The sequence below is a fragment of the Ascaphus truei genome, chromosome 4 (assembly GCF_040206685.1).
Source record: "Ascaphus truei isolate aAscTru1 chromosome 4, aAscTru1.hap1, whole genome shotgun sequence".
In the NCBI taxonomy this organism is placed as follows: domain Eukaryota; kingdom Metazoa; phylum Chordata; class Amphibia; order Anura; family Ascaphidae; genus Ascaphus; species Ascaphus truei.
Window position 1 is genome coordinate 295,889,848 of NC_134486.1, and position 23,708 is coordinate 295,913,555.

General features: G+C 43.1%; 1 protein-coding gene and 1 long non-coding RNA gene across 4 annotated transcripts; one reads left to right on the top strand and one right to left on the bottom strand.

Annotated features, from left to right (window-relative positions):
- On the bottom strand, nt 1-22,770 carry ZUP1 (zinc finger containing ubiquitin peptidase 1). 3 transcript variants are annotated; one of them, XM_075597696.1, is made up of 10 exons: nt 22,682-22,770; nt 20,065-20,732; nt 17,806-17,916; nt 16,876-16,985; nt 13,322-13,490; nt 12,598-12,786; nt 10,653-10,821; nt 9,809-9,960; nt 7,748-7,968; nt 1-197 (listed from the first exon to the last, which is right to left on the bottom strand). In XM_075597696.1, the coding sequence occupies exons 2-10, from the start codon at nt 20,681-20,683 to the stop codon at nt 150-152; spliced, it is 1,788 nt and encodes a 595-aa protein (XP_075453811.1). In that variant the 5' UTR covers nt 20,684-20,732; nt 22,682-22,770; the 3' UTR covers nt 1-149. The 3 variants fall into 3 exon arrangements, with proteins under 3 accessions (XP_075453811.1, XP_075453812.1, XP_075453813.1); XM_075597697.1 differs by lacking the exon at nt 20,065-20,732 and having other exon boundaries at nt 22,682-22,760; XM_075597698.1 differs by lacking the exons at nt 20,065-20,732; nt 22,682-22,770 and adding an exon at nt 19,380-19,518.
- On the top strand, nt 22,717-23,708 carry LOC142493532 (uncharacterized). Its single transcript, XR_012801132.1, has 2 exons — nt 22,717-22,995; nt 23,232-23,708. It is a non-coding gene; the product is annotated as an uncharacterized LOC142493532 (long non-coding RNA).

Sequence of the window (23,708 nt, forward strand, 5' to 3'; positions counted from 1 at the left end):
CATACAAAAATAAAATAAAATTTGTTGTGGCGTTTAACAATCACACTTTGGAGTTACCAAGAATTTTTCCAATTAAAACACATTTATATGAAATATTACAAATTGTAAACATTTTCTCTCGCAAAACAAAAAAATAAAAAACCCTACATTCATGGTATCCTCTCAGCTCTGAAGATCTTTGAGGTTTGTAGACGAACCTTAGAGAAAAGGAGAATCATAACTGTATTAGAGTTCTAGTTGTAATATACAGCATTTACATCCTGTACAGCACTTGCTTTTTTTTACCCCCATAAAATACACCAAGCAAAAAAAAAAAAAAAAAAAAATGGCAAATGTTTGCCTTTTTCTAGAGCAGGGGTAAGCCAACTCCTAGGTCCTCAAGGGCTACCAGCAAGTCCGGTTTTCAGGATATCCCTGCTTCAGCACAGGAGGCTCAATCAACTGATTGAGTCACTTGTGTTGAAGCAGTGATATCCTGAAAACCTGACCTTTTGGTGCCCTTTGAGGACCAGAGTTGGTCACCCCTGCACTAGAGGATTCATTATAAACAAATTATCATATATTTTAAACATGGTCATGCTCTGAATCACCAGCAAGCAAAACAGATCTTACTGAAATATTGCCAGAGATCCAATTCTAGAATCCCTTTATTAAAAGAGTAGGCCATTTCAGCAGTGTTCCTTTGCATTTCACGAAGCAGCTTATGACACCTACAGTACAGTACTCAGACAATTACAGTAATGTTTGAAAACTAATTGAGCTTTCCAAAGTATTTTAATGTTTCACATTTGTTAAAGTTAGCTGCGGTCACAGGTATTGGCCATGTCTAGCGAGGGCTGTTAAATTGTTACCTTAAAGCAGCAGTATGGATTAACTTTAAAAAATAAATATATATATTTTTTTATTACGTTTGAAGCAGGGGGGGGGGGAGGGCTGTCTGAAGCTGAACTGTGTTAATTTCAGCTCCAGGAACCCCCTGCTTCCAAGGATACTTACCTCCAAAGGGGGTGCCAGTATCTCTGGGGAGTTTAAAGGTCCAGGTCATGCAGGCCAAAAGGAAGCCGCACCGTATGAGGTCACGGTTTCCTATTGGTCCGTGTGACATTTAAGCCTCCATTAGATTAGACGCCATTTCTCTGCCCGCAGGGATACTAGCACCACTACTGAGGTAAGTATCCCTGGAAATTAACACAGTTCAGCTCCGAAGACCCCCTGCTTCAAACCTGTGATAAAAAAAATGAAATAAATAATAATAATAATAATATATATATATTTTTTAAAGTTAACCGTATTGCTGCTTTAACACTGAAACCTATTAACATTTAATGCAACTGCAGATATAAGTGAATTGTCCACAAATGAACATCTGGAAGAGGTCAGACACGTCTATAAAAGATCTTTGCCTTGCCACTTGAATTTGCACATCCTCATGGAAAGTTTGTGGCAATATACATACATTTTTTGTATTTTAAAAAGGAAATTATTTTTTATGGTGATTAATTCTCATTCAAGTAGCACTCCAAGCGACGTGTATTTGCAATTTGTTTGAAATAGCTTTGAAGCAGGGGGTCTCTGGAGCTGAACCACACTGATCTCAGCTTCTGAGAACCCTGTGCTGGAATCTGTATTTTCACACAACAAGGATCCTATGGTATTAGAAGAACAAAAGAAACACATATTTTCAATGGCGAGCCAGCCAGGATCCGAAGGAAGAAGGATCCGGTGATTATAAAAGGACATTTTGAGACTTTACGGTCTGTATACGGGTCCACGGGAGGTTGACAAGAGGTTCCTTGGACAGCAGATTCCGGCAGAAAGAACCGTGACCATGGAACGAACTTAAAGGGACCCAGCATGAGGAACTCCATGGTCAAAACGCCAAGCATGAGCTTTTGAGGAGGGGGTCCACCTTAAGGCACTTAATGGGGGATAATACTAGTGTGTTTGTTTCCCCTCTGGATGGTCCTGTAATACAAGCTTCAGTGTGCGTAAGTAACGTGATATTACTCAACTATTCGCTGCAATGGTTTCAAAAGGTTTTTTTTCTGTGAATAAGTATGGATTTTATTCAAGTGCAGGCTAAGAAATGTAAGGTTCCTCTGGTTCCGTCCACAGATTCTGTCCACAGATTCAGGCTGCGTGGATATCTGGTTATAGAGGTTTTCAAACAAATTGATGAAAATACATTTGATACCCATAAAGAGAAAAAAGAAAGTTTGGTCTAACATGTCCCCCTACAATGATATCAATGGGTATAGGGGGAATATCTACCAAAAAGAAAAATACCCCATGTAAACCTTTAACTATTGTAACAAGCCTGGTCATATCAAAATACACTGCAGAAAAAAGGATGCAGGATATGTAACAAGCATCACTCCACAATACTGCTTCCCCTACCCCCCAAACAAAGCACAGAACTGCAGTTAACAGCACTGCTGCAGCCCCACAGACACAGCACTATGCTACAACTATCCATCATGATTAAAAAATAAATAAATATTAAATATTAAATATAATAAAATAAATTTAAATATCAAAAATAAAAACAACAAATAATAAAATAAATATCATTTAAAAAAATACAGCTAGCAGCAAACAACCAACAAGCTGCAGGGTTTAAGCAAAATACAGCAGTATTTACAAACATTTTTTCCCTCTTCTTGTTTTGAAAAATATGTGCTCCCATTGGTTAACACTACCTGTCTTCAGATTGGCTGCTGGGATCCAATCTGTGATTGGTTCCCTTGCGTAGCACGTGACGCGTCACGCTACGGATCACCAGAGGCTTGTAGCTCCGGCCGGCTGACGCGTCACAGCACGTAGTCAGCCACGGAGGGAGGAGGCAGCGGGGACCACCAGAGTGCAGGTAAGGGGCTGGTGGCCAGCACACACGCGGCCGCACGCCGCCGACCTCAGCGGGTCCTCAGCCTTAGCCGGCCAGGAAGCCGCAGATGGCAACTGACTGACAACTGCCTGCTCGTGGAATCTTTACGACAAGACTGATTGCCCATCAGGAGTAACACTGCGGGGGTCCCTGCTTTTGAATGGGACTCCCGCTTGGTGAATCATACTGGGCTGCATCAGTCAGGAACATCTGCGCAGTGGGAGTGGCCCAAATCAGTCACTCTCTCTGCGCACCTCCAACAGGCGATCGTGCTGCTTTCATTTTAATAACATAGGATTGAAGCAAGGGATCTCCAGAGCTGAATCGCATTAATTTCAGCCCAAGGGACCCCGTTTCTAGAGTTACAGGCCCGTAACGAGGGAGAGTTAAACTTGCCGGAGATACCGGCACCCCATACTTGCCACTGTGGATACCTCTGCAAGATAGAGGATTGTTGACTTCTGCACATCATGCGAATGAGGATAATGCGTGGGTCAAGAGATGATGCCACAGTTGGATGAGGAGGATGAACCTTCATCCCCGCAAAAGGTAAGCTTAGCTATTTGGCTACTAGTGCTTTTGCCCAATTGTGTGCGTGGTGATGGGGGTAGAGGTAGAGGGGGGTGGGGATAGGCTTAGCCACCCGCCCCGGGGCAACTATCAGGCGATTTGCTGGAGGGGTTAACCCCCTTCATTACCTTAGAGGTTACAACCACTAAGTTAATTAAGGGGTTAACCCCTGCCACAAGGTCTAACCACCCTCCTGGGGCAACTACAGTACACCAATCATCCATCCCATTAAAACACCAGTAACCCCTTAATTACTTTAGCAGTTACTACTATTAGGTATGATTAGAGGGGGTGGGTGAAGGGGTAGTTTCCCCAGGATGGGAAGTGGGAGGGGTTAACCCCATCATTACCATAGCAGTTGTAGCCACTAAAGTAATTAAGGGGTTATCCTCTTTCTGCAACCCTCCTGGTATGCCTAACCACCCACCCTGGGGCAACTACCCCCTTCACCCACCCTCTCTACAAAACAGGTACAATGCATTAATCTCTTCATTACCTTAGTTAGCCGCTAAGTTAATGAAGCTGCTGTTATTTTAATTACATAGTATTGAAGCAGGGGTCCTCCGGAGCTGAAAAGCATTAATTTCAGCCTGGGGACCCCCTGCTTCCCGAGATATAGGCTGAGTATGGGGGTGCCGATATCTCCGGCAAGTTTAACTCTCCCTTGTTACAGAACATTTAAAATGAGCAGATACCGACACCCCCATACCCGGGTCTATATCTCGGAAAGAAGAAATTAATGTGGCTCAGACCCAGAGACACCCTTCAATTCATTGTTATTATATAATCGTACCTTTGTTAAAATAGCTTTGCGATCGCCTGCTAGAGGTGCGCAGAGAGATCGACTGATTCTGTCTACTTTCTGTGTATCTCTTCCAGACTGAGATAGATATATATATTTTTTTTAGTTCCTAAAGAATTTAAAGGGAGGTTGGATAAATGAAGGGTTAATATTCAATTACAGCTCTGCCGTTTTTGCCTACAAGCAGCATGAAATATAAACCCAACTCCCCTTCCCTTTCTAAGGCCTGAGTCCCGCTGTTTCCGGCGGCCCGTGCGGCCGCGGACCACCAGCCCCTTTCCTGTAGTGTGGAGGTCCCCGCTGGCTCCTTACTACTTGGCTGACTGCGTGCTGTGATGCGTCAGCCGGCCGATGCTGCAAGCTCCTAGTGATTTGCAGCTCTGACGCGTCACGTGGTGCGGCAGTCAGCCAATGAGGGAAGGAGGGGAGGGAAGGAGCTAGATGGGAGGCGGCTTGGGAGGGAGCAGAGAAGGAGCTGCGGGGGAAGTGTGTGTGAGTGTATATGTATGTGTTGTGTGTATGTGTTGTGTGTGGGGGTGGTGGTGGGGGGGTGGACAGCACCATGAACTTCACGAAGTTTTACCATGCCCCCCCCCCCTCCCACTCTTGGCTCCCTACAGACCGCATATCGCGGTCAATTGCCTGTCAGCGCGCCGCCTGTCTGCAGTGCGGGAGCGCTGACTGAGGGAGCGGGGCCTTAGCCTAAAGTGTACTGTATCTATGCAATTCTGAAAGAAATTGGCTAAAATACAGTACAAAAATAATGCATGTCATTTATTTTTTATGCATTAGAAAGTATTAAGAGTTGTTAAAAGAATAAAAAAAATTAAAAAAAAGTGAACTATGAAATTATAATTTTTTCGGCGTTGTTCATTTTTCTTTCCCCAAGAGTGGGAAAACAAACACCAGTATAGATTTCATCATTTTTTTTTTTTTAGGATCACATTTGATTGTTTGATCGAATATCAGAAAGTGTCTGTTTTTAAAGAACTCCCAATTTACTGTGATTCTGTGAGACTAATCTTTCCTTATTGCGGAGTGAAATATATCACTCTAAAGCACTGAATCATTTAAAATTTAATAAGGTTAAGAAAAATATATCTAGAAATGAAAAATATTTTTTTCATTTTGTATTCTGTATAGCACAGTTAGCTATATGCCTGTCATTAATTAAAAATGAGTGATATTGAGTTATTGAATACATAATCACTGTAGAAGTTTAAAAGTACCACATAGGTTTTTTTTTAATGTCAAAATAATTGTTTGTTTTAAGGGTGATTTGACATTTTATATTATGTATTATATAATTTAAATATCTGTTAGGACACAGAATATCTGCGAGAAACTATTAGTACTTAAACTAGTATAATATGTTAATATTTTGCAGATAGGGTTGGCTAAGGTCACAGCACAGGTTCATCGTATTGGCAGCTGTCTGGGGCCAGGACGATGCCAAGTGGGGGAATATGCTGTTGTGTTACAACAAGGCAAAGGTTATATGAAAGAATAGTTGGAAAGGTAATTAATATTAGAAGGAAATTGTGATTACAATTTAGATTTTTAGGTTGCCTGATAGGGAAGAAGATTTTAGAGATGTTTTGGTTTTGTTATTAAAGGTTTCTCTGTTTGGATTGAGGACAGGACAGGGATCTGGTTTATTTCTCTAAATGAAATGGCTCTGTCAGGTTTTCAAACAGACGAAACAGGCAAATTGGGAAGATATTTTTAAAATGTTAAAGAAATGTAGCAATACTATTGTTACTGTAAAATGTTTGTAACACAGAATCCAAGATTTTAAATAGAAAGTGTGTGTGTGTGTGTGTGTGTGTATGTATGTGTGTGTGTGTGTGTGTGTGTGTGTGTGTGTGGTCACACACACACTATAAATAGGTGTAAATTATATACAGGAAACATAGGTAAATATAAGCAAACAGATTAGCCTGCTAAGGACTGATATTGCACTTTGATCTTGATCTCCTCCGGTGAATTATGGATTCAGTTGCCTGTAAGAGACTCCAATTTGAAACCCCCAAAATGTTCTTTCCCCCGTGGGTATAAGATTTACAGGTTCCTGGTATCTGCGACTCATTTGGGAGCCAGAGATGTCCCATATCCAAAAGCAGCTACAAAAAGACCCGTTTCCATAGCAACCACTTCTTCCAAAGATGAAAGGACCACTCCATGATCCGAGACCAGAGACATTTTGGACTAAGACATCTTTAATCACGGGAAGTGGACCTTTCGCCAGACAGACAAGGTCTACTCTTTAAGGACAATGACAGATAAAATGGACACAAGTATTATGTGTTTTTTTTATGCATACCACCAATAACAAGTACCAGGGTTGATGGGACATGCTTGCAAGTAGAAGTGTCCGTGAAAACTAATTAAATGTTTCTCAGTCGTAGGGGAAGTTTGGGAAAGTCAATTTCACAAGGTCTCATTATCTGTAACATGGTACAAGGGAGATGAAATAAAGGTAGTATGGTACTGCGAATATCAGGAAGGATTTACCTGGTATCACAGTGGTATAATAGTATCCCAGAACCAGACATTGTTAAGAAAAGAGGTATCTTAATTATGTGTAAATACAACAAAAGAGAACGGCAATGTGGTGATTTAATGAACTAAACCAGGGGATTAGGTGAGCTGGAACTGCAAATATGTTAAACCTTCATATTCTAGGCAAGGATACTTACATACTATAATGTTACTGTAAGTGGGTTGGGTTGTAGGCTTAAAATATTTTGGCCAAAGAATTGAACTAAATGACCTTTGCTTATTAGAATATATACAGATAAGTATTTAACTATGTCGAGTTAGATGTAGCACTAAGCCTTTTTGTCCTGTAATGTTACTATGATAGAATCACCATTTACAGAAAAAGCTCCAACACAAATTACGCTAGACACAGCAATACTAGGAGCAAGGTGAAGTACAAATTGGTTACTTGGATAATTAACCCTAGAGATTGGTTGGTTTCTTCCAAATATGCCAATTGTACAACATACACTGAATTTCAAGTGCAGTCCATACGAATGTGGGTCACACTTGATATTTTTCTTATAAAATCAGAGAGAACAAAGGGACACTACAGCCACCATATTAGGAGGTACTAGTATGAGTGTTGTATTAATGAATTCAATAGACATTGAAATTGTCAGAAACAAATTAAGTAAAATAGTACGACACGACACAGGGGGGTGGACAGAACTAAAACAAAATAAAAGGATTTAAAAAAAAAAAAAAAGTGGAGAAGACAAGAGATCATCTCAAAAGGCACTAACTTACCTTGGCCAGCAACTATTTATTATACACTACAAAAAATTTTTACATTTAAGTCTCCCCGCACCCCCCTTTAACTATTAAACATATTTATACATTTTTGCATGTGAAATAGAATGAACATGCATGGAATATTCCACTGAATTACATAAAACTGTGGTTGTTTTGATTATTATGCCAGGCAAACAGACTTCCGAAATACTTACTGCCTTTTCTTCTGGAGAAAGTGCACCCTCTACTGCCACTATCTGGTACTGCTTATGTTTCAAGCTCCCCGCGTATTTACGTAGTAGTTTTAGAGAAGCACCGTCAATGTTCTGCTTTAACAGTTTTTGCATATTTTGAGAAGGACATCCAGGGTCAAATATTAAAAGGCAATAGGTTTTATTCTTCCTTTCCTCTATTCCCACAATCGTACGGCTGTGACCTACAGCAACCACACAAACAAAGATACAAACAACTTATTAGACCTATTGTCTGATAATGCTTGCATTACATTTTTTTCATATCAATTGTATTTACTGTGGGTATATTTCAAAAAGTGTTCAGCAGTATCATAACCAACTTTTCCTGGATAATAGTTGTTTAAGGCTAATAATATTCAAATGTACTCTAAAATGTGCTCATGACACTAACAAATATCTATATGGCGATATCTTAAGCACCTTATGAAATCTTTAACAAGGAGAATAATTTGAAAATGGAGGAAAGCAGGAAACAAAAATAATAAATAAAAATAATAATAAAATAGTATGTTTTGGTAAGCACATAAAAGAATGACACGTAGGAAGATGAGCTTAGTACAATGTTCACAGGGGCGATTGTACTTCTCCATGATGTTAAAATGTTTTGAAACACAAAGGCTTCAAGCAGACAAGTTAGAGATGTTTTTGTAAAACGATGAGGTTGTATGAAGGTTCCCTATTCTGTGTAAACTTCATCTTATGGGACAGTGTGTTTAACCCATTTACGGTCATGAAAGCCCCAAGGGCGAATAGCAGAGGGGTGACATGAGAAAGTGGGTGCCCCCCCATTTCACCTTTGTGTGTGTAGGTTAGCCCCGATTGGCTGGCCTGTTTCTGGGTGTCATGAGATAGGCCAGTTAAAGCAGCAATACTACTTTCAAACTTAATTTTTTTATATGTAAAGCGTGTGACAATGTATAATTCTACATTCTTACCTAAGATGGCAATCGTTTTGTGCTCCTGTTATAAATCTGTAAAAAACCTGATTGTGTGCCCAACATAAATTAAATGCCGGGGGACCGCGCAAGGCCTCTGCAACCTCTACTTACCGAGGTTCAGACGGCCTCAGGACGCGTGACCATAGCAACAGGGTCATGTGACGTCACGCCAAATTACGCCGGGGATCACGTGACGTCGCTCGAGGTAAGTGGGCGGCGCACCACTGGACCAGCACAGGCAGAGGGGGCGCAGCAAAAAAGTTTGTGCGCCCCTGGGTTAGGGAACCCCAGAATTAGATTGTGAAATTCTGGGGAACCCCAACCCTCGCCACTGTCTCTCATCCCCCTCTCTTACACACACACACACCATACTCTCTCCCCCCCTCCCCAATACAGAGACACACACACACAGTCTCTAAGGGAGTCGGGCTCTAGCGCTGATGCTGCCTCTCCCTCCCGTCAGCTGGAAGTTGACGGCTGAAGCAGGGAGAGGAAAGAGCAGTGATCGGGCGGCTGCTGTTGTAGTGGATGCCGGGTCACTGCTATGTGGGGGTGCCACCACGCCTGGAACAGCTGGGAGAGTCGTCCCAGCTCTCCCCCCCTGGCGGCCACAGATCCCCTGATGGGTGCTCGTGGAACCCCAGGGTTCTCCTGTACCCTGTCAAAAATCACTGGCCTAACATTATGGCCGCTTCACTTAGTGTAATTCAGCAGCTACAATGTGTCCTTATATTACTAAGGTGATATTAACTATTGTTACCGTTTAAAGCTCAAACTGCTGGAAACATTTGCAACAAAAGTATCCCATAGAGGAAAGTGTTACAAAGATCTTGCACTGCTGGGGAGGTGGGATAAAGCCTGTTACAGAAATCAAAGGATGCTTTAAAACTCATTAAAAATGGCATTAAGAGTTGGGAAAAATAATATCACTATCATCAAATGCTACAGAACAGATAAAAATTTAAAATCCACCATTAATTCTCACGTTTTGCGACCTTAAGAAGGGGTTTGTGCAAAGCCATGTGAAATAATGAGGGTCTGGAAGTGACATGAATAGATAATAATCTGAAGAGGTGCATCATACCTTGGTGTTGAAGGTAAATGGCAGGTTTAGAGGTACAAACGATCCTGCCAGTTCCTTGTATATCAGAAGCGTAGTAGTTCCAGATCCACTCAAATAAGAGAGGGTGTGTTCCGGATGGACTGCTAGGTTTGTGGAAATCAAGTATCCGACACCTATGTGAAATAAATTAGGTATACACAATGTTACGGGGGTCACTTAAAGACCACATTTACGTACACTATATTATTCTCGTTGATACCTGAAGGACTTCCAATATCACGTTTTGGACTGTAATATCACCTAAGAAGGTAACTTCGTACCCACGTTTTCTATTTGTGACATTCGAGTATTCTGTATAATGAAATGTGCAATATGCTGGTACCTTGCAACCTCAATGTGCAAGAGGGGAAAGAGATATGTGTTGCTTGCTCTTCCTGCAGCCAATGGTTTACATATGCAATCCCTTCACCCCCAAACTTCCATGGATCATGGTCAGTGATTTAAGTAGGAGAAAGTCCCTCTCAATGTACCCTGCTGCCCAGGATTAAAGATAAATCTTGAATTCCAGGTCTGATCAGGACATTGCCCTCACTTGAGAAGGAGAGACAATAAACAGGGAGGATGAGACGAGCAGGGAATTCTGGGAGGGTCTCCCGGATACAGCGGCAATCCTTAAAACTATAACTTTTTTTAAATCAGTAGATTGAGATTTTGAGATTTGTTTGAAAAGAATATTTAAAAAAAAAGGTAGAAAGCCCGATTTTTGGTGGGATTGCACTTTTAAATAAACGACAGTAATAAAAACAACAAAACAAAAAAGTGCTGTAATAGGACAATGCTCCTGTGAAGCCTTCAGAGCACTTACTTAAACTGCAGAGATGTCAGCAGGGAATACATTTCACATGCTCCAATCCAAGCTTTGGTGCCTTGTAATCTGCCATTAAAATGAGAGGCACCATGAGGATCGAAGCCTTCCTTCCAGGCATCTTCAATCATACACTGAATTTTTGGAATACAAGGAATTGACCTAAAATCTGTGTAATAAAAAGCAAATTTCTATTTAACATGGAGAATTCAAGTGACTCCAGAAACATTAATGGTAGTAGTCTTTGGCCACACACACACACACACACACACACACACACACACACACACACACACACACACACACACACACACACACACACACACACACACACACACACACACACACACACACACACACACACACACACACGATCTGCAAATTAAACCTAATTTAGGTGGAAGTATTCATATTATATTCTCATATTTGGAAAAAAAAAAAAAAAGATAAACTTCTCACCTCTAGCTAGATTCCTACTCTTGTTCATGGTTTCCTGGTTATAAACAGGCAATTAACAATACAGGCATACCCCGCGTTAACGTACGCAATGGGTCCAGAGCATGTATGTAAAGCGAAAATGTACTTAAAGTGAAGCACTACCTTTTCCCCCACTTATCGATGCATGTACTGTACGGCAATCGTCATATACGTGCATAACTGATGTAAATAACACATTTGTAACAGGCTCTGTAGTCTCCCCGCTTGCGCACAGCTTCGGTACAGGCAGGGAGCCGGTATTGCTGTTCAGGGCGTGCTGACAGGCGCATGCGCGAGATGCCGTTTGCCTATTGGGTGATATGTCCTTACTTGCGAGTGTACTTAAAGCGAGTGTCCTTAAACCGGGGTATGCCTGTACACAATTTCCCCTGCATTCAATAGGACTTATTCTATATCCGTCAAAGTGGCCGATCAGGACGTTTTAGGGATAAAATTCTCAAACTCTCCCCCTCCAGCCATCCTAATGACATTGCTGCAATTGAGAGTGGTGAAGACTTTAGACATTGTTGTTTAGGAAGCGCATCAAATTCTAGTACTGTACTTACATACTCTCTTAAATTAGCTGATGTACGTGCATCACAAATGATATCCAGGCAACAATGGTGTGTATGTGTGTATGTGTGTGTGTGTCAAACAGAGATTGAGCTTTACAATAGGTAAGGGGATTATGCATTCCCCACACCTTGAGACATTACCACAGTAGAGCGAGAGCTTACGTCCAACAGCACTGGGGTAAGAGCCATGGTTATTTTAAGTAACTGAACTGTCTTACGGGAATACTGTATGCCCAGAATACATGTATTATACTTCATTTCATTTTGGAATATAAAGTGCCATGCATAACATTGCTCTATTAAACAACTTCCGCTTGGAGGTTTGCAACAAAGTGTATAACACACTTATTTGTATTACAGTATTTAAGTGGTGATTGAGAGCAGGTTAAGTTTCTTATCTTGACCACTGCCAGTGGAAAACACCCAGGCTATCACTTGCCTGCTAACCATGGTTTATAGCGGCCACAATACCACAAATACAGACGAGACAACGAGTCTTATAAAACTTGCCTTAAACTAGCTTTAAAACTAGCCAGGTGCATGCTGACACATTTCAGTGAAATTTCTGCAGAGGCTAATGGCCCATCGGATTAACACAGCAGGGGTCCCTGGCAGTCCCATTCAGTTTGAATGGGACTGCCAGGGACCCCCGCTGTTAATCCGACGGGCCATTAGTTTCTGCAGAAATGTCACTGAAATGTTTCAGCATGTACCCAGGTCTTGTTGGTGATTGCAACTGGTTTGTTTTAGAATAACCATCAGCACTACAGTAGGTTAAAATAACTGTTGCAAAACTTACACAAATGGACATGAAAGGTACTATGCACTCCAATGACTTGTTTGCTTAATCAAATACTATAGTGCAGCTATTCAATATGTAAAGACGATAATACCTTGCAAGCAGTCTTTGTACGCGTCGTTCAACAAGAGAGAAGACAGCAGCATCTGGAAATTTCGGAAGCCGCAGCCCCATCCTTTGTCTCCCAAGGAGGCGCTGAAGTGGTCCAGTTGTGAGCAAAGCCACACACGGCTTACTTCAGAGCCAGCGTTGTGGTAATACCTGCACAAAGCTTCCATAACGCCTTTAAAAGCAAACAAAGGAAGAAAACAATGACAACTTGTTGGTGGATGCATATTGTCTCAAACAAAAAGCAATAATGCAATTGCTAAAAATAAGGATTTTTAGGTTTACTTCATTATGTATACATTTGGCAAATAACTAGCATTTTCACATTTACTGGGGCTTCTTGGAATTATTTTTGACTAGACTGGATTTATATGATCTGGAAGGGGTTCTATGAATTGTCAAGTCTAACATTTCCCCAATAGAAGAACTGTATATGCTAGAAGGACATTTCAGAGAGAAGCGTAGAATTTATTTTTCTTGATTGAAAATAACACATTCAAGTTGATTCCATTCCCAATATCCTAAATGCATCAGCTATTCAACCAAGTAATTTAAAAAAAAAAAAGAGATACTCAATGTGAGCACTGGAGCTGCAGCCATGATTAAAATACATTTTACATTTTTTTTTTAAATCCCCAATGACCGTGAATTGGAAAAAAGCCCCACGAGATCATGACTTCACTAATTACAGTAAAAAAGAAAGTACCTACCTGAAGTCTTTGTACTGCCGTCATCTATACCATAAGCTAACGATTCCATCATGTCTGCCTTCTGTCTGTGAAATTCCATGGGTTGCATTCTTCCGCTCGCGACTGCCCTTTCCATATTCTGCAGTGATTGCTGCTTGTAGCCCCCAGAGTTGTCTAAACCGAACTGCCTCTGGGTGGAGAAAATGTAGGAAATTTTAATTAAACGATTATACCAACCAACAAATAAATCTGCAGCGGAACATTAGGACTTCAAAATATTTTGAATGGTAAAAAACAATAAGCATGTACAGCTGCAGATAGGATTATGTGATCATATATTGTGTAAAGGAGGAGGTCTCAGTATTGCCAAATCCCGTTTATGGAATATTGCATTGAATTACTTAAGGTTGCATTTGTTTTGATATTAAGCAAGGCAATGTAGACAATTCCAGGAAAACCCAATGTCTTATCTCAGCAGAGAGAACAAGTATTTAGTATTGCTTCAAGCTCCCGACACTTTTTCAGAGGAGTTTTGACCCCACCACAGGGTTGTTATCTGAGAACCTGGAGTAACTGCTAAAATGACAACATTTGAACTATTCCTCTCATGGTAGTTGAGCTCCTATGAGTAACATTACAATCAGGTTTCCCTTTTATTACTTTCCCACTGATACTACCGCCAGGAATAAATTGTGAACTTCAGTTACATACCAGAGTTAAACAGTGTTGCACCCTTTAGTTCTATATACTGAACTTCTAGGCAAGATCCTGAACTCTGCGTAGCTAGGAAGAATAGAGCAGAGAACAGTGCGGCCTGCGTTCGCAGGCCAAGGAAATTAGGTGGGCGGAGCTTTGTGTGGCTGAGGGCTCATCCAATAGGAGCAGGGGAGGGGCGAGGCGCCGTTAGGCAGGAGCCACTAGTCGTGTTGCGGGTGTCGGGGGGGGGCGTGGCTGCGCACTGTGACGGTGGGTGACAAGCGGGACCGGCGGGTAAATGAGGTGGAGGCTGGAGCAGGTACCGGGGAAGGGACACACAAGCGCGAGGGGGGGATCGGATGTGAGATGCAAGGTGATGGGGGGAAGGGATGTGAGATGCAAGGTGATGGGGGGAAGGGATGTGAGATGCAAGGTGAGGGGGGGAAGGGATGTGAGATGCAAGGTGAGGGGGGGAAGGGATGTGAGATGCAAGGTGAGGGGGGGAAGGGATGTGAGATGCAAGGTGAGGGGGGAAAGGCATGTGAGATGCAAGGTGAGGGGGGAAAGGCATGTGAGATGCAAGGTGAGGGGGGAAAGGCATGTGAGATGCAAGGTGAGGGGGGAAAGGCATGTGAGATGCAAGGTGAGGGGGGAAAGGCATGTGAGATGCAAGGTGAGGGGGGAAAGGCATGTGAGATGCAAGGTGAGGGGGGAAAGGCATGTGAGATGCAAGGTGAGGGGGGAAAGGCATGTGAGATGCAAGGTGAGGGGGGAAAGGCATGTGAGATGCAAGGTGAGGGGGGAAAGGCATGTGAGATGCAAGGGGGGGGGAAGGCATGTGAGATGCAAGGGGGGGGAAGGCATGTGAGATGCAAGGGGGGGGAAGGCATGTGAGATGCAAGGGGGGGGGGGGCATGTGAGATGCAAGGGGGGGGAAGGCATGTGAGATGCAAGGGGGGGGCATGTGAGATGCAAGGGGGGGGGAAGGCATGTGAGATGCAAGGGGAGGGAGGGATGTGAGATGCAAGGTGCAGGGGGGAGAGGGTGATGTGTGAGGTGCAGGGGGGGAGAGGGTGATGTGAGAGGTGCAGGGGGGGAGAGGGTGATGTGTCAGGTGCAGGGGGGGGAGAGGGTGATGTGTCAGGTGCAGGGGGGGGAGAGGGTGATGTGTCAGGTGCAGGGGGGGGAGAGGGTGATGTGTCAGGTGCAGGGGGGGAGAGGGTGATGTGTCAGGTGCAGGGGGGGAGAGGGTGATGTGTCAGGTGGAGGGGGGGAGAGGGTGATGTGTGAGGTGCAAGGAGAGGGTGATGTGTGAGGTGCAAGGAGAGGGTGATGTGTGAGGTGCAGGGGGGAAGAGGGTGATGTGTGAGGTGCAGGGGGGAAGAGGGTGATGTGAGAGGTGCAGGGGTGGAGAGGGTGATGTGAGAGGTGCAGGGGTGGAGAGGGTGATGTGTCAGGTGCAGGGGGGAAGAGGGTGATGTGTGAGGTGCAGGGGGGAAGAGGGTGATGTGTGAGGTGCAGGGGGGAAGAGGGTGAAGTGTGAGGTGCAGGGGGGAAGAGGGCGATGTGTGAGGTGCAGGGGGGAAGAGGGCGATGTGTGAGGTGCAGGGGTGAAGAGGGTGAGGTACAATAAATAAACTATGGTATCTTAAAAACGAATGTTATTAGTTCTTATTAGGAATGTATTCAATGTTTTTCTTAAAGTGGGGCGGGGCTAGGTAGCGAGTAGCTTTTTTTGGTTGGGCGAGTAGATTTATGGGTAATTTGTCAAGCCCTGCTTATGGACAATTAGTCTACTGAGTTTTTGGCCGTGGGGGAGCTGTGGTCAGGCTGCATTTCAGCTACAGTTTCCTTTAGGCAAAATGTTAAATTAATGTGGCTCCATCTGTACCTTACCCATGTTTAATTTTAGTGGCATTTATCCTATAATATACAGTATTAAAGCAGTTTCATCACAGATACACACTGCTGGCCTCCCTCACTTAGAGATGGTCCATATATGATCTGCACTTTATACTCCATCACGGTTATTTAGATGGTAAATGTTCAATACAGTATTTATTTAATCCCCTCCAAACAATTGTACTTCTTTCTAGTAAATATCATAATGTATAAAGCAGCAATCCAACCCCAAAGTAATGAATTTGTGACCCTAGCAGCCAGCTTTGATTTCCTTTTTTATTTTATATTTACCAGCAACCAGATCTCACAAACTAGACAGTCTCTGGAGCTGGGAGTGAACCAAAGCCCCAGAGACCAGAGATATCCAATACTGAGCAGCACAGATTGTTGCTTTGAGTACGGCAGTTATTGGTTTACTTTGCATTCTAATCTTTACGTTACAAGTTTATTCATTTGGATAATAGCAATTTATTTTCATATGTTGCATTTCTGACAATGTATCCAGCACTATACATACATACGTAGAATTAATCATATATATAACGCTTGCTGCCGGCAGCTCACAAATATAAAGTAACTTTGCCAAGGTCACAAAATTCTGGAACTAAAGATTTAAACCAGATTCTCCCATTTTGCCCTCACCACTGGCTACTTCTCGCTCCCCGAACGTTCAGGTATGTCCTGTTATAGAGGTCCCGCGCTCTCCTCCAGGGCATTTAAATGCCGGGGGACCACGCGAGGCCTCTATAACACACTTCCCTTACAGTGACGCTTCGTCATGGTAACCCGGCGTCATTTGGTCACGTTGCCCTGGTAACGTGACGTGACATGACCCCGCACGTCATTTGACGCCGGGGCCGAGCAGGGGGCGCGAGCCACAGAGGAGAGCAGGCAGGGAGGCGCAGGGGGAAATTTTGCGCACCCCTGCATTAAGATATAGAATGTCCGTGGAACAGAGCTCTAACAAAACATAGCACCTGTAATTTCTGGAATTCTGCCTGCTCTCTTTGTGACTCTTCAGCTCTTCTTCGTCCGTCTTCCTCATCCTGGAGCCGTCGAGCCAATTCTAGATCTCGGACATTTTTGCCTGCAGCCCGGGGCGAAAAAAAAATATTACATTGCGATGTAACAGAAAAACAACACTAACTGAACTACATATAAAAAGGGAGGTTGGTGAAACCACAAATTCAGAGATTTAAAAAAAGTAGCATGGGTATATATTATAGGTAAAAGCTGTTAAATTGCAGGCATTATTTAAATCCCTGCTCTCTGAATAGTTAAAATTCCGGGCATTATCCATTCAGTAATGGGCCAGAATGTTTGGCACCCTGCCAAGTTGTTATTTCCAGCCAATCAGTTTCCTTTGACTGAGAGCTGCTCTCAGACAGGGGAGGTGATTGGACAGGAGGCAGCAGCCAGACAGTAAATCCTCCCCCTCCCTCCCTGCAGAGAGCACCTCGTAGGACACAGGGAGAAGGGAGTTTGTGTTTGTATATATAGCTGCAGTGAGTGAGTGTGTGTGTGTAGCAGCAGAGTCTGTGTGTGTGTGTATAGCTGCAGTGTGTGTGTGAGTAGCAGCAGAGTTTGTGTGCGTGTGTGTGTGTATAGCTGCAGTGTGTGTGCGTAGCAGCAGAGTTTGTGTGGGTGTATATAGCTGCAGTGTGTGTGTGTGTGTGTGTGTGTGTGTGTGTGTGTGTGTGTGCGCGCGCGCGCATTTATAGAACTGCAGTGTGTGGTTGTCTGTACAGAGGGGGCTGTTGAGCTTGTGTCTGTGTGTGTGGAGGCTTCACAGTGTGGAGGGCTACAGTGTGTATTCGTGTACATCTATAGCTGCAGTGTTTATAGGAGGTGCCTCATACATTGTTGGTGCTATATAAATAAAATGATATATACTAAAAGCGTGGTACCTTCATCAAAGCGGCTTTCCTCCAAATGCAGGTTTACATGCTCTTCTAGGATCTGGCAACTTGTGCAGACCAGGGAACACATGGGACATTCATATTGTCGTTTGGTATCACCTGATAAAATGTGAAGGTCAAGTGTGTTAGTTGGTAACAAGACCTTGCCAATTAAAATAAACAACTGCACATTAACCATTTCGCTGTAAGAGGGGCTTTAAATGCTTTTCAACCCTTGAAAAGGAAGAGAGCGAGTGATTATTATTGGTAAAGCCCAATGTCACCCCTGTGCCATATTGAGCACACTTATGATAACAATTGTATTTATTAGTACAATTCTGCGCACACACACACACTAGATCTGAGAAGACAAGAGATTAAATATTATTGTTTGACCAGAAGAACTTGCTCTTGGCTAAAAAGAGTGATCATTGGTTCTTGAAATAGGTTCTCCGCTCTTGAAAAGAGTGTCATATACTGTATGCGTCCTATATTCAAACCCATTTCATTGTTACTAGGCGAGTCAGTAATGAATAAAAGTTAAAGGGTTCAGTGCGCACTATCCCCAAAGACTCTCCCCAATGGTGTTGTAAGGATCCTTCGCTGCTCCTATTCTCCCGCAATCAACGGGGTCACTTAGAAACAAAACACAAAAAAGGGAGCAGGAGGGAATACGGAGAAAAAAAACTAAATTAGTGATGATGCAAAATAATTTAATAATAACACAAACATATGACACATAAAAATAAAGAAACGGGAAGGATCACAAGATCGGTAATTCCTCTTCTCAAAAGCACCCATCAACACGTGGGAAAACCCCCATACAGACACCAAATAACCTCCCCACTATCTGTCAATCCAAAAGAAAAAGGAAGGCAGACATGGACAAGACAAAAGCTGCTCAATAGCACAGATAAGGCTAAACAAGAATTTCAGGTTTAATAAATGCTAATTACATGTAACATCAAAACACAAAAGTAGCATTAACAAGATACATGGCCATATTTACGAAGTTGTGGTATTCCAGAAGACCCATTCCAGCACAGGTTAACACCTACTATCCATTCATTTGAGACCTTCTGGCGTCGAACAACTTGAACAGGCGATAAGCGGTCTCCTGGCACCAGTCTTGTGGAATAGCACTGCTTAGTAAATATGGACCATAACGTCAGTACCTTATGTGATGGTGAAAGTCATGCTTTTTATTGATGGGATTAGTTCCAGTAAAAAATAAGATTTAAGAACATTCATACTGCCGATGAGGACATCACGGGAAAGATATTGCCCTTGTACAAGGAGCTTTTTTTCCTACACATGGTCGCTGTCACAAATGGTTAATACTGCGAGAATTAGAAGCATTCCTCTGAATGTACTCACACTGGTACATTCTGAGGGACACTTTGGTGACCTTCTTAATTTAATAGCCCCCAATTATCCTCTCACTCATACATAAGTTATCTTAGTTTTCCATAGACTTGCATTGGAATGAGGGGACTTAGAGTAATAGTAGGAAAAGGGGTAACATTTATACCTGGGAGTTTCATTGGTAAATAGGAAGAGGTGCACCTACTGCAGGCTCATACCTTTTACCACATCGATTCTACATCAATCCCTGTGTGCCTCTAATGTGCCTCTGTCTTGGGATCATGAAGTGTGCAGGACAGAGTGGAGAGGAGGCCCTCAGCCATGTCAGAGGAAGAACTGTGCGACATGGGTGTTTCCTGCTTCTTCTTCTTCTTCTTAGCAGCCTGCCAAGTTTTTCTTCTCCAATTGCAACTTGCAACTTTGAGAAACAAAAATAACACAGCAATGTGCTTCTTCCTGCGAGCTTCACCTTGGCATGGAGGAGGGGGTGATTGATCTTTGCAACTAAAATCCACCCCTCCCCTCCCTCCCCCCCCCCCCCCCCCTCAAGTATTCCCCTGTCTTCCGACCAGAAAGCATATTAAGACGATCGTGCATACTTTACTAAAGAAGAAGCACATTTCAGAGAATTCAGGTGGAATCAAACAAAATGTTCAAAATATGTACACAGAAATATAAGACTTAAGATTCCAACTGTAATATGTAATTATTACACAAGCATGAAATGTTTCTGTGCAGTTCGTGTTGCATGTAATTCAGTAAAGCACTGTAGATTTATCCTTCACCCACTCAGGCAAAACGAAATTATAAAGGATATGTGCTACTTAACATTTTCATACCCCATCTTTAATTATATAGGGTTACGTGTAAAATTCGTCAATGCAAACACTACAGTTTACAAACCTTTGATGGGTGTATCCAAGAGATCAGCATGTTCAATCTTGACATGGAATTCAAGGTATTCAAGGGAGTCTTGCACTTCACAGCAGAAAGGGCACTCAGGTACGTTGTCCATGTCACAGGGGGCGAGAGGTGCTGAAGCACTGGCCTGAGCTTGCGGATTGCTTTGCTCACAATTTTCTTTCCCAAAATCAACCCTGCACAGACCCGAGGGGGAGCAAGCAGCCTCAACCTCAAGTCGTGAGCTGGGTTTAGTAGAAGTAGCGCAGCAGGAGATGCTAGTGCCGGGAGGATCACTGCTGATGCCACTTGCACATCCGGCTTCCTGTTTGCTCTGCAGGCTGTTGCAACTGTGGCCAGCAAGGTTTCCCGAGTAGGACCCTTCATAGGGTGTATGTCCTGAGACACTAATGCCCTTTGGCTGCATTTGTACATTCTCAATCCCAGCCTCCTGTGTCTCTCCATGAGCTGTATGGATGTGGAAGTTAAGTTCATCATAAGTAAGCCCAGCAATGGTGCAGATAGGGCAGTTGACTTCATGCTCCATGTGCGCCAACAGCAGATGGCTCTTCATGTCAGTCTCAGAGGTCACCTCCTGCGTGCAGATGTCACAGATCAGCATGCTGAACGGGTACAGTGGCTATATAGTGTTTAGAAAGGGATCCAGTCTCCTAAAAATGCAAGGCAAACAGGAAGGATGGCATGTTAGTTTGTGCCCTAAATTAAACCCATTTGTTGTAGTAGTTAAATCAGAAAAACAAAACCTGGGGACACAGGAAACAACTTGGTTTAAAGCAGCGTGTGCTTAAACAATGTTTGTGCTTGGAATTTTTTTTACTTTTCAGCACTGTTTTTAAAATCTGATGCTTTGATACAAGCATTTAAAATAACACAGTATTAAGTGTCCAGGTAAAAATCAAGCTCTCCAAGGAGCCTAGTGCACATGGTAACTTCAGAAGCTAGAGATTAAATGATTGCATATTTTTTTTACTACTAGAATTAAAAACTCGTACAGGCTTCTGGAGGGATTGCTGCTTTAAAGAAACAAATAATTATATATAAAAAAATCCATCTTAGGTTTGAAAACAAAAAGTACTTACAAAAGCCATACAACTCTGTATATAGTCATCGGTCATCTTAAATACAATATTTTAAGAGCATGATCACAGACGTTAAAGAGAGGATCTATACACTTTTTGGTTAGCTTAATATATCCAAAACAGTCCAGGCAGAATCTGTAGTGAGTGACAGGTGTTAGAGAGCTACAGACTCCTGATGTCCACACCGAGCATGTCAATCAAAACCAAAATCAGCAAGACTTGAGTATTCTGTGCAAAAACCTTACATTCTATTGAAAAGCGCAAGTTTTTTTTTTAATCAGTAGGAATAAGTCTAAGACATCAATGTTTAAAAAATAAATAAAATAAAAAAATTTTTATGAGACCGGCTCCAGAAGATAAGTGAGGATTAAAAGTTAGTTAAGAATGAGACAAAATGAACCATCACACTTGGACCAGTGAGCTAACAACATTAAAAATGAAAGATAAAACCAACATACAAAAAGCATGATTAAAAAAAGTCATAACCTTTACAGGGGTGCGCAAACTTCCTGCGCTGCGCCCCCCCCTGCCCAATCTCCTCCAGTGTCACGCTTCCCTGCAGCGTCAAATGCCGCAGGGTCACGTGACGTCATGCTACTTGACGTGCCCCGTCATTTGACGCCGCGTCTCCATGGCAATGGGCGTCAAATGACGCCACAAAGCCATGGAGACGCGTGGACTGAGTAAACGCCACGCTCCCCCCAAGAAATCTTGCGCCCCCCAATTTGCGCACCGCTGAGTTCTAACAAGTACGATGATAGACTCCCCTGCTCCACACTTTGTGCTACTAGTGGCCCGCTGTTTGTTTAGTGCCAGACGTCCCTCAAGTGATAACAGAGAGCTGGGTAGAGATGTGGCCCCCTAGATAACGCGAATGAAAGCGCTCACCGCTCCTAGAAAACCTAATTGACATCCCATTAACATCTTAAGGGCACAAGTAGTACCGGCCCTGGTGATGGGTCAGGAAATCATATGCAGTTCTGCCAAAAGCTTTCCTGGGACCCAGGACTGAAACATTAACCAGAACCCCGGGAGAACGAGCACGGCGGAGGAAGGGAGCACGACCAGCAGACCCCAAAAGACGGGAACAGAATCCTTGGGTTGTCCTTGTCCCCAAGGACAGAATGTCCGCAGCCATGGTCATCCTGTATGGGCAGTGAACAGGTTCACAGAAACCAGCCTCCAAGAACCCAAACCAGAGAAGTGCTGATTCTCATCAATGACAACATCCCAATAAAGGTCTGTGAAACGCGGAGGATAAAAATTAAGTAATCAGTGAGACCGACTCCCAAACAGTAAGGTCCACAGAAAGAAATCAGGGACAGCGGGCAGGGCTTCCTCCTCAATTACAAGCCCACTCTATCGGCAAGACAGGTTGTACAGGTGAGGCGCAAGTATTCACATCATAAGGAAGAGTACAGGGTGACAAAGGAAAAAAGAGAGACCGTACAATAAACAGCATTAGCTTGCTAATGTGAACCCATTCGCTGCCAGAGAGGCCTGGCCTCCCCCTACCTTACCTTGCCCCGGTTCCTACACTTGCTTGGCTTTCGTTTCCTTGCAGCCCCTGTACTGGGCTCATACAGTACGTCAGGTTCGCGCGCCGAATGCCGGGGAAGCCGCGCCCTCTCATGACGTCACAGCCAGGAAAGCGTTCTGTCGGCACCATCTTTGTTTTGGGCAGTGTAGAGGGAGTTACTCATGTGCCGGGGAGGGTGACAATGGAAAATGGCACACAGACGAGCCCGCATCTATATACTTCCCAGTCAGAGCAATGTGAACTTCTCTATACAATATGCAGCGCAGTGTTTAGCTGTACAAAGTACAGAACAAGGTATACTAGGTGTAATATGCAGAGTAAATGGCGTTTGCATCTGTGGTGTGCAGAATAATCTGTATTTATAATATGGAGGAGGGTATATTGTAGCATAAATACATCTGTTTGATATGCAAAGTATGGGGTATGTATACAAGTAGTATGTGCAGATAAATGTGTATCTATAATACAGTATATTATTATAATATAATAGATTATTATATCAGAGAAGATTAACTCCATTTTATTTACAGATCTAAAGTACAGTGCAGGCACTTGAAAATAGGCCCTTGAAGGAAGAAGTTAATCACATTTATGTCATTGCGACCAAAATTGATATACACGTGGTCCTCGCTATTCGACGTTTCACTTTACAATGCAACCCTATGGCCGGTTTTCCGACGGCTGAATGCGGTATCCGACGCCTGAATGCGTTATCCGACGCTCACCGCCACTGATTAACATGGGACTCACTTTACACCGATCTCACTATCCAACTCTTCTTCCAGAACGGATTCCGTTGGATAACCGAGGACTGCCTGTAATAATAGAGACGTGGTTAACTTAAGCAAGTACAGTAATTGAATCGGACTTTAAATGTAATATATGGCAAAAGGATAAAGTACAATGTCAATTCACAATTTTGAAACAACACACATTAATGCGCCAACTCTCAATAAGGGCAGCTTTGAATCTTAAAAAAATATATAGTGCAATACTGTACAAACAAA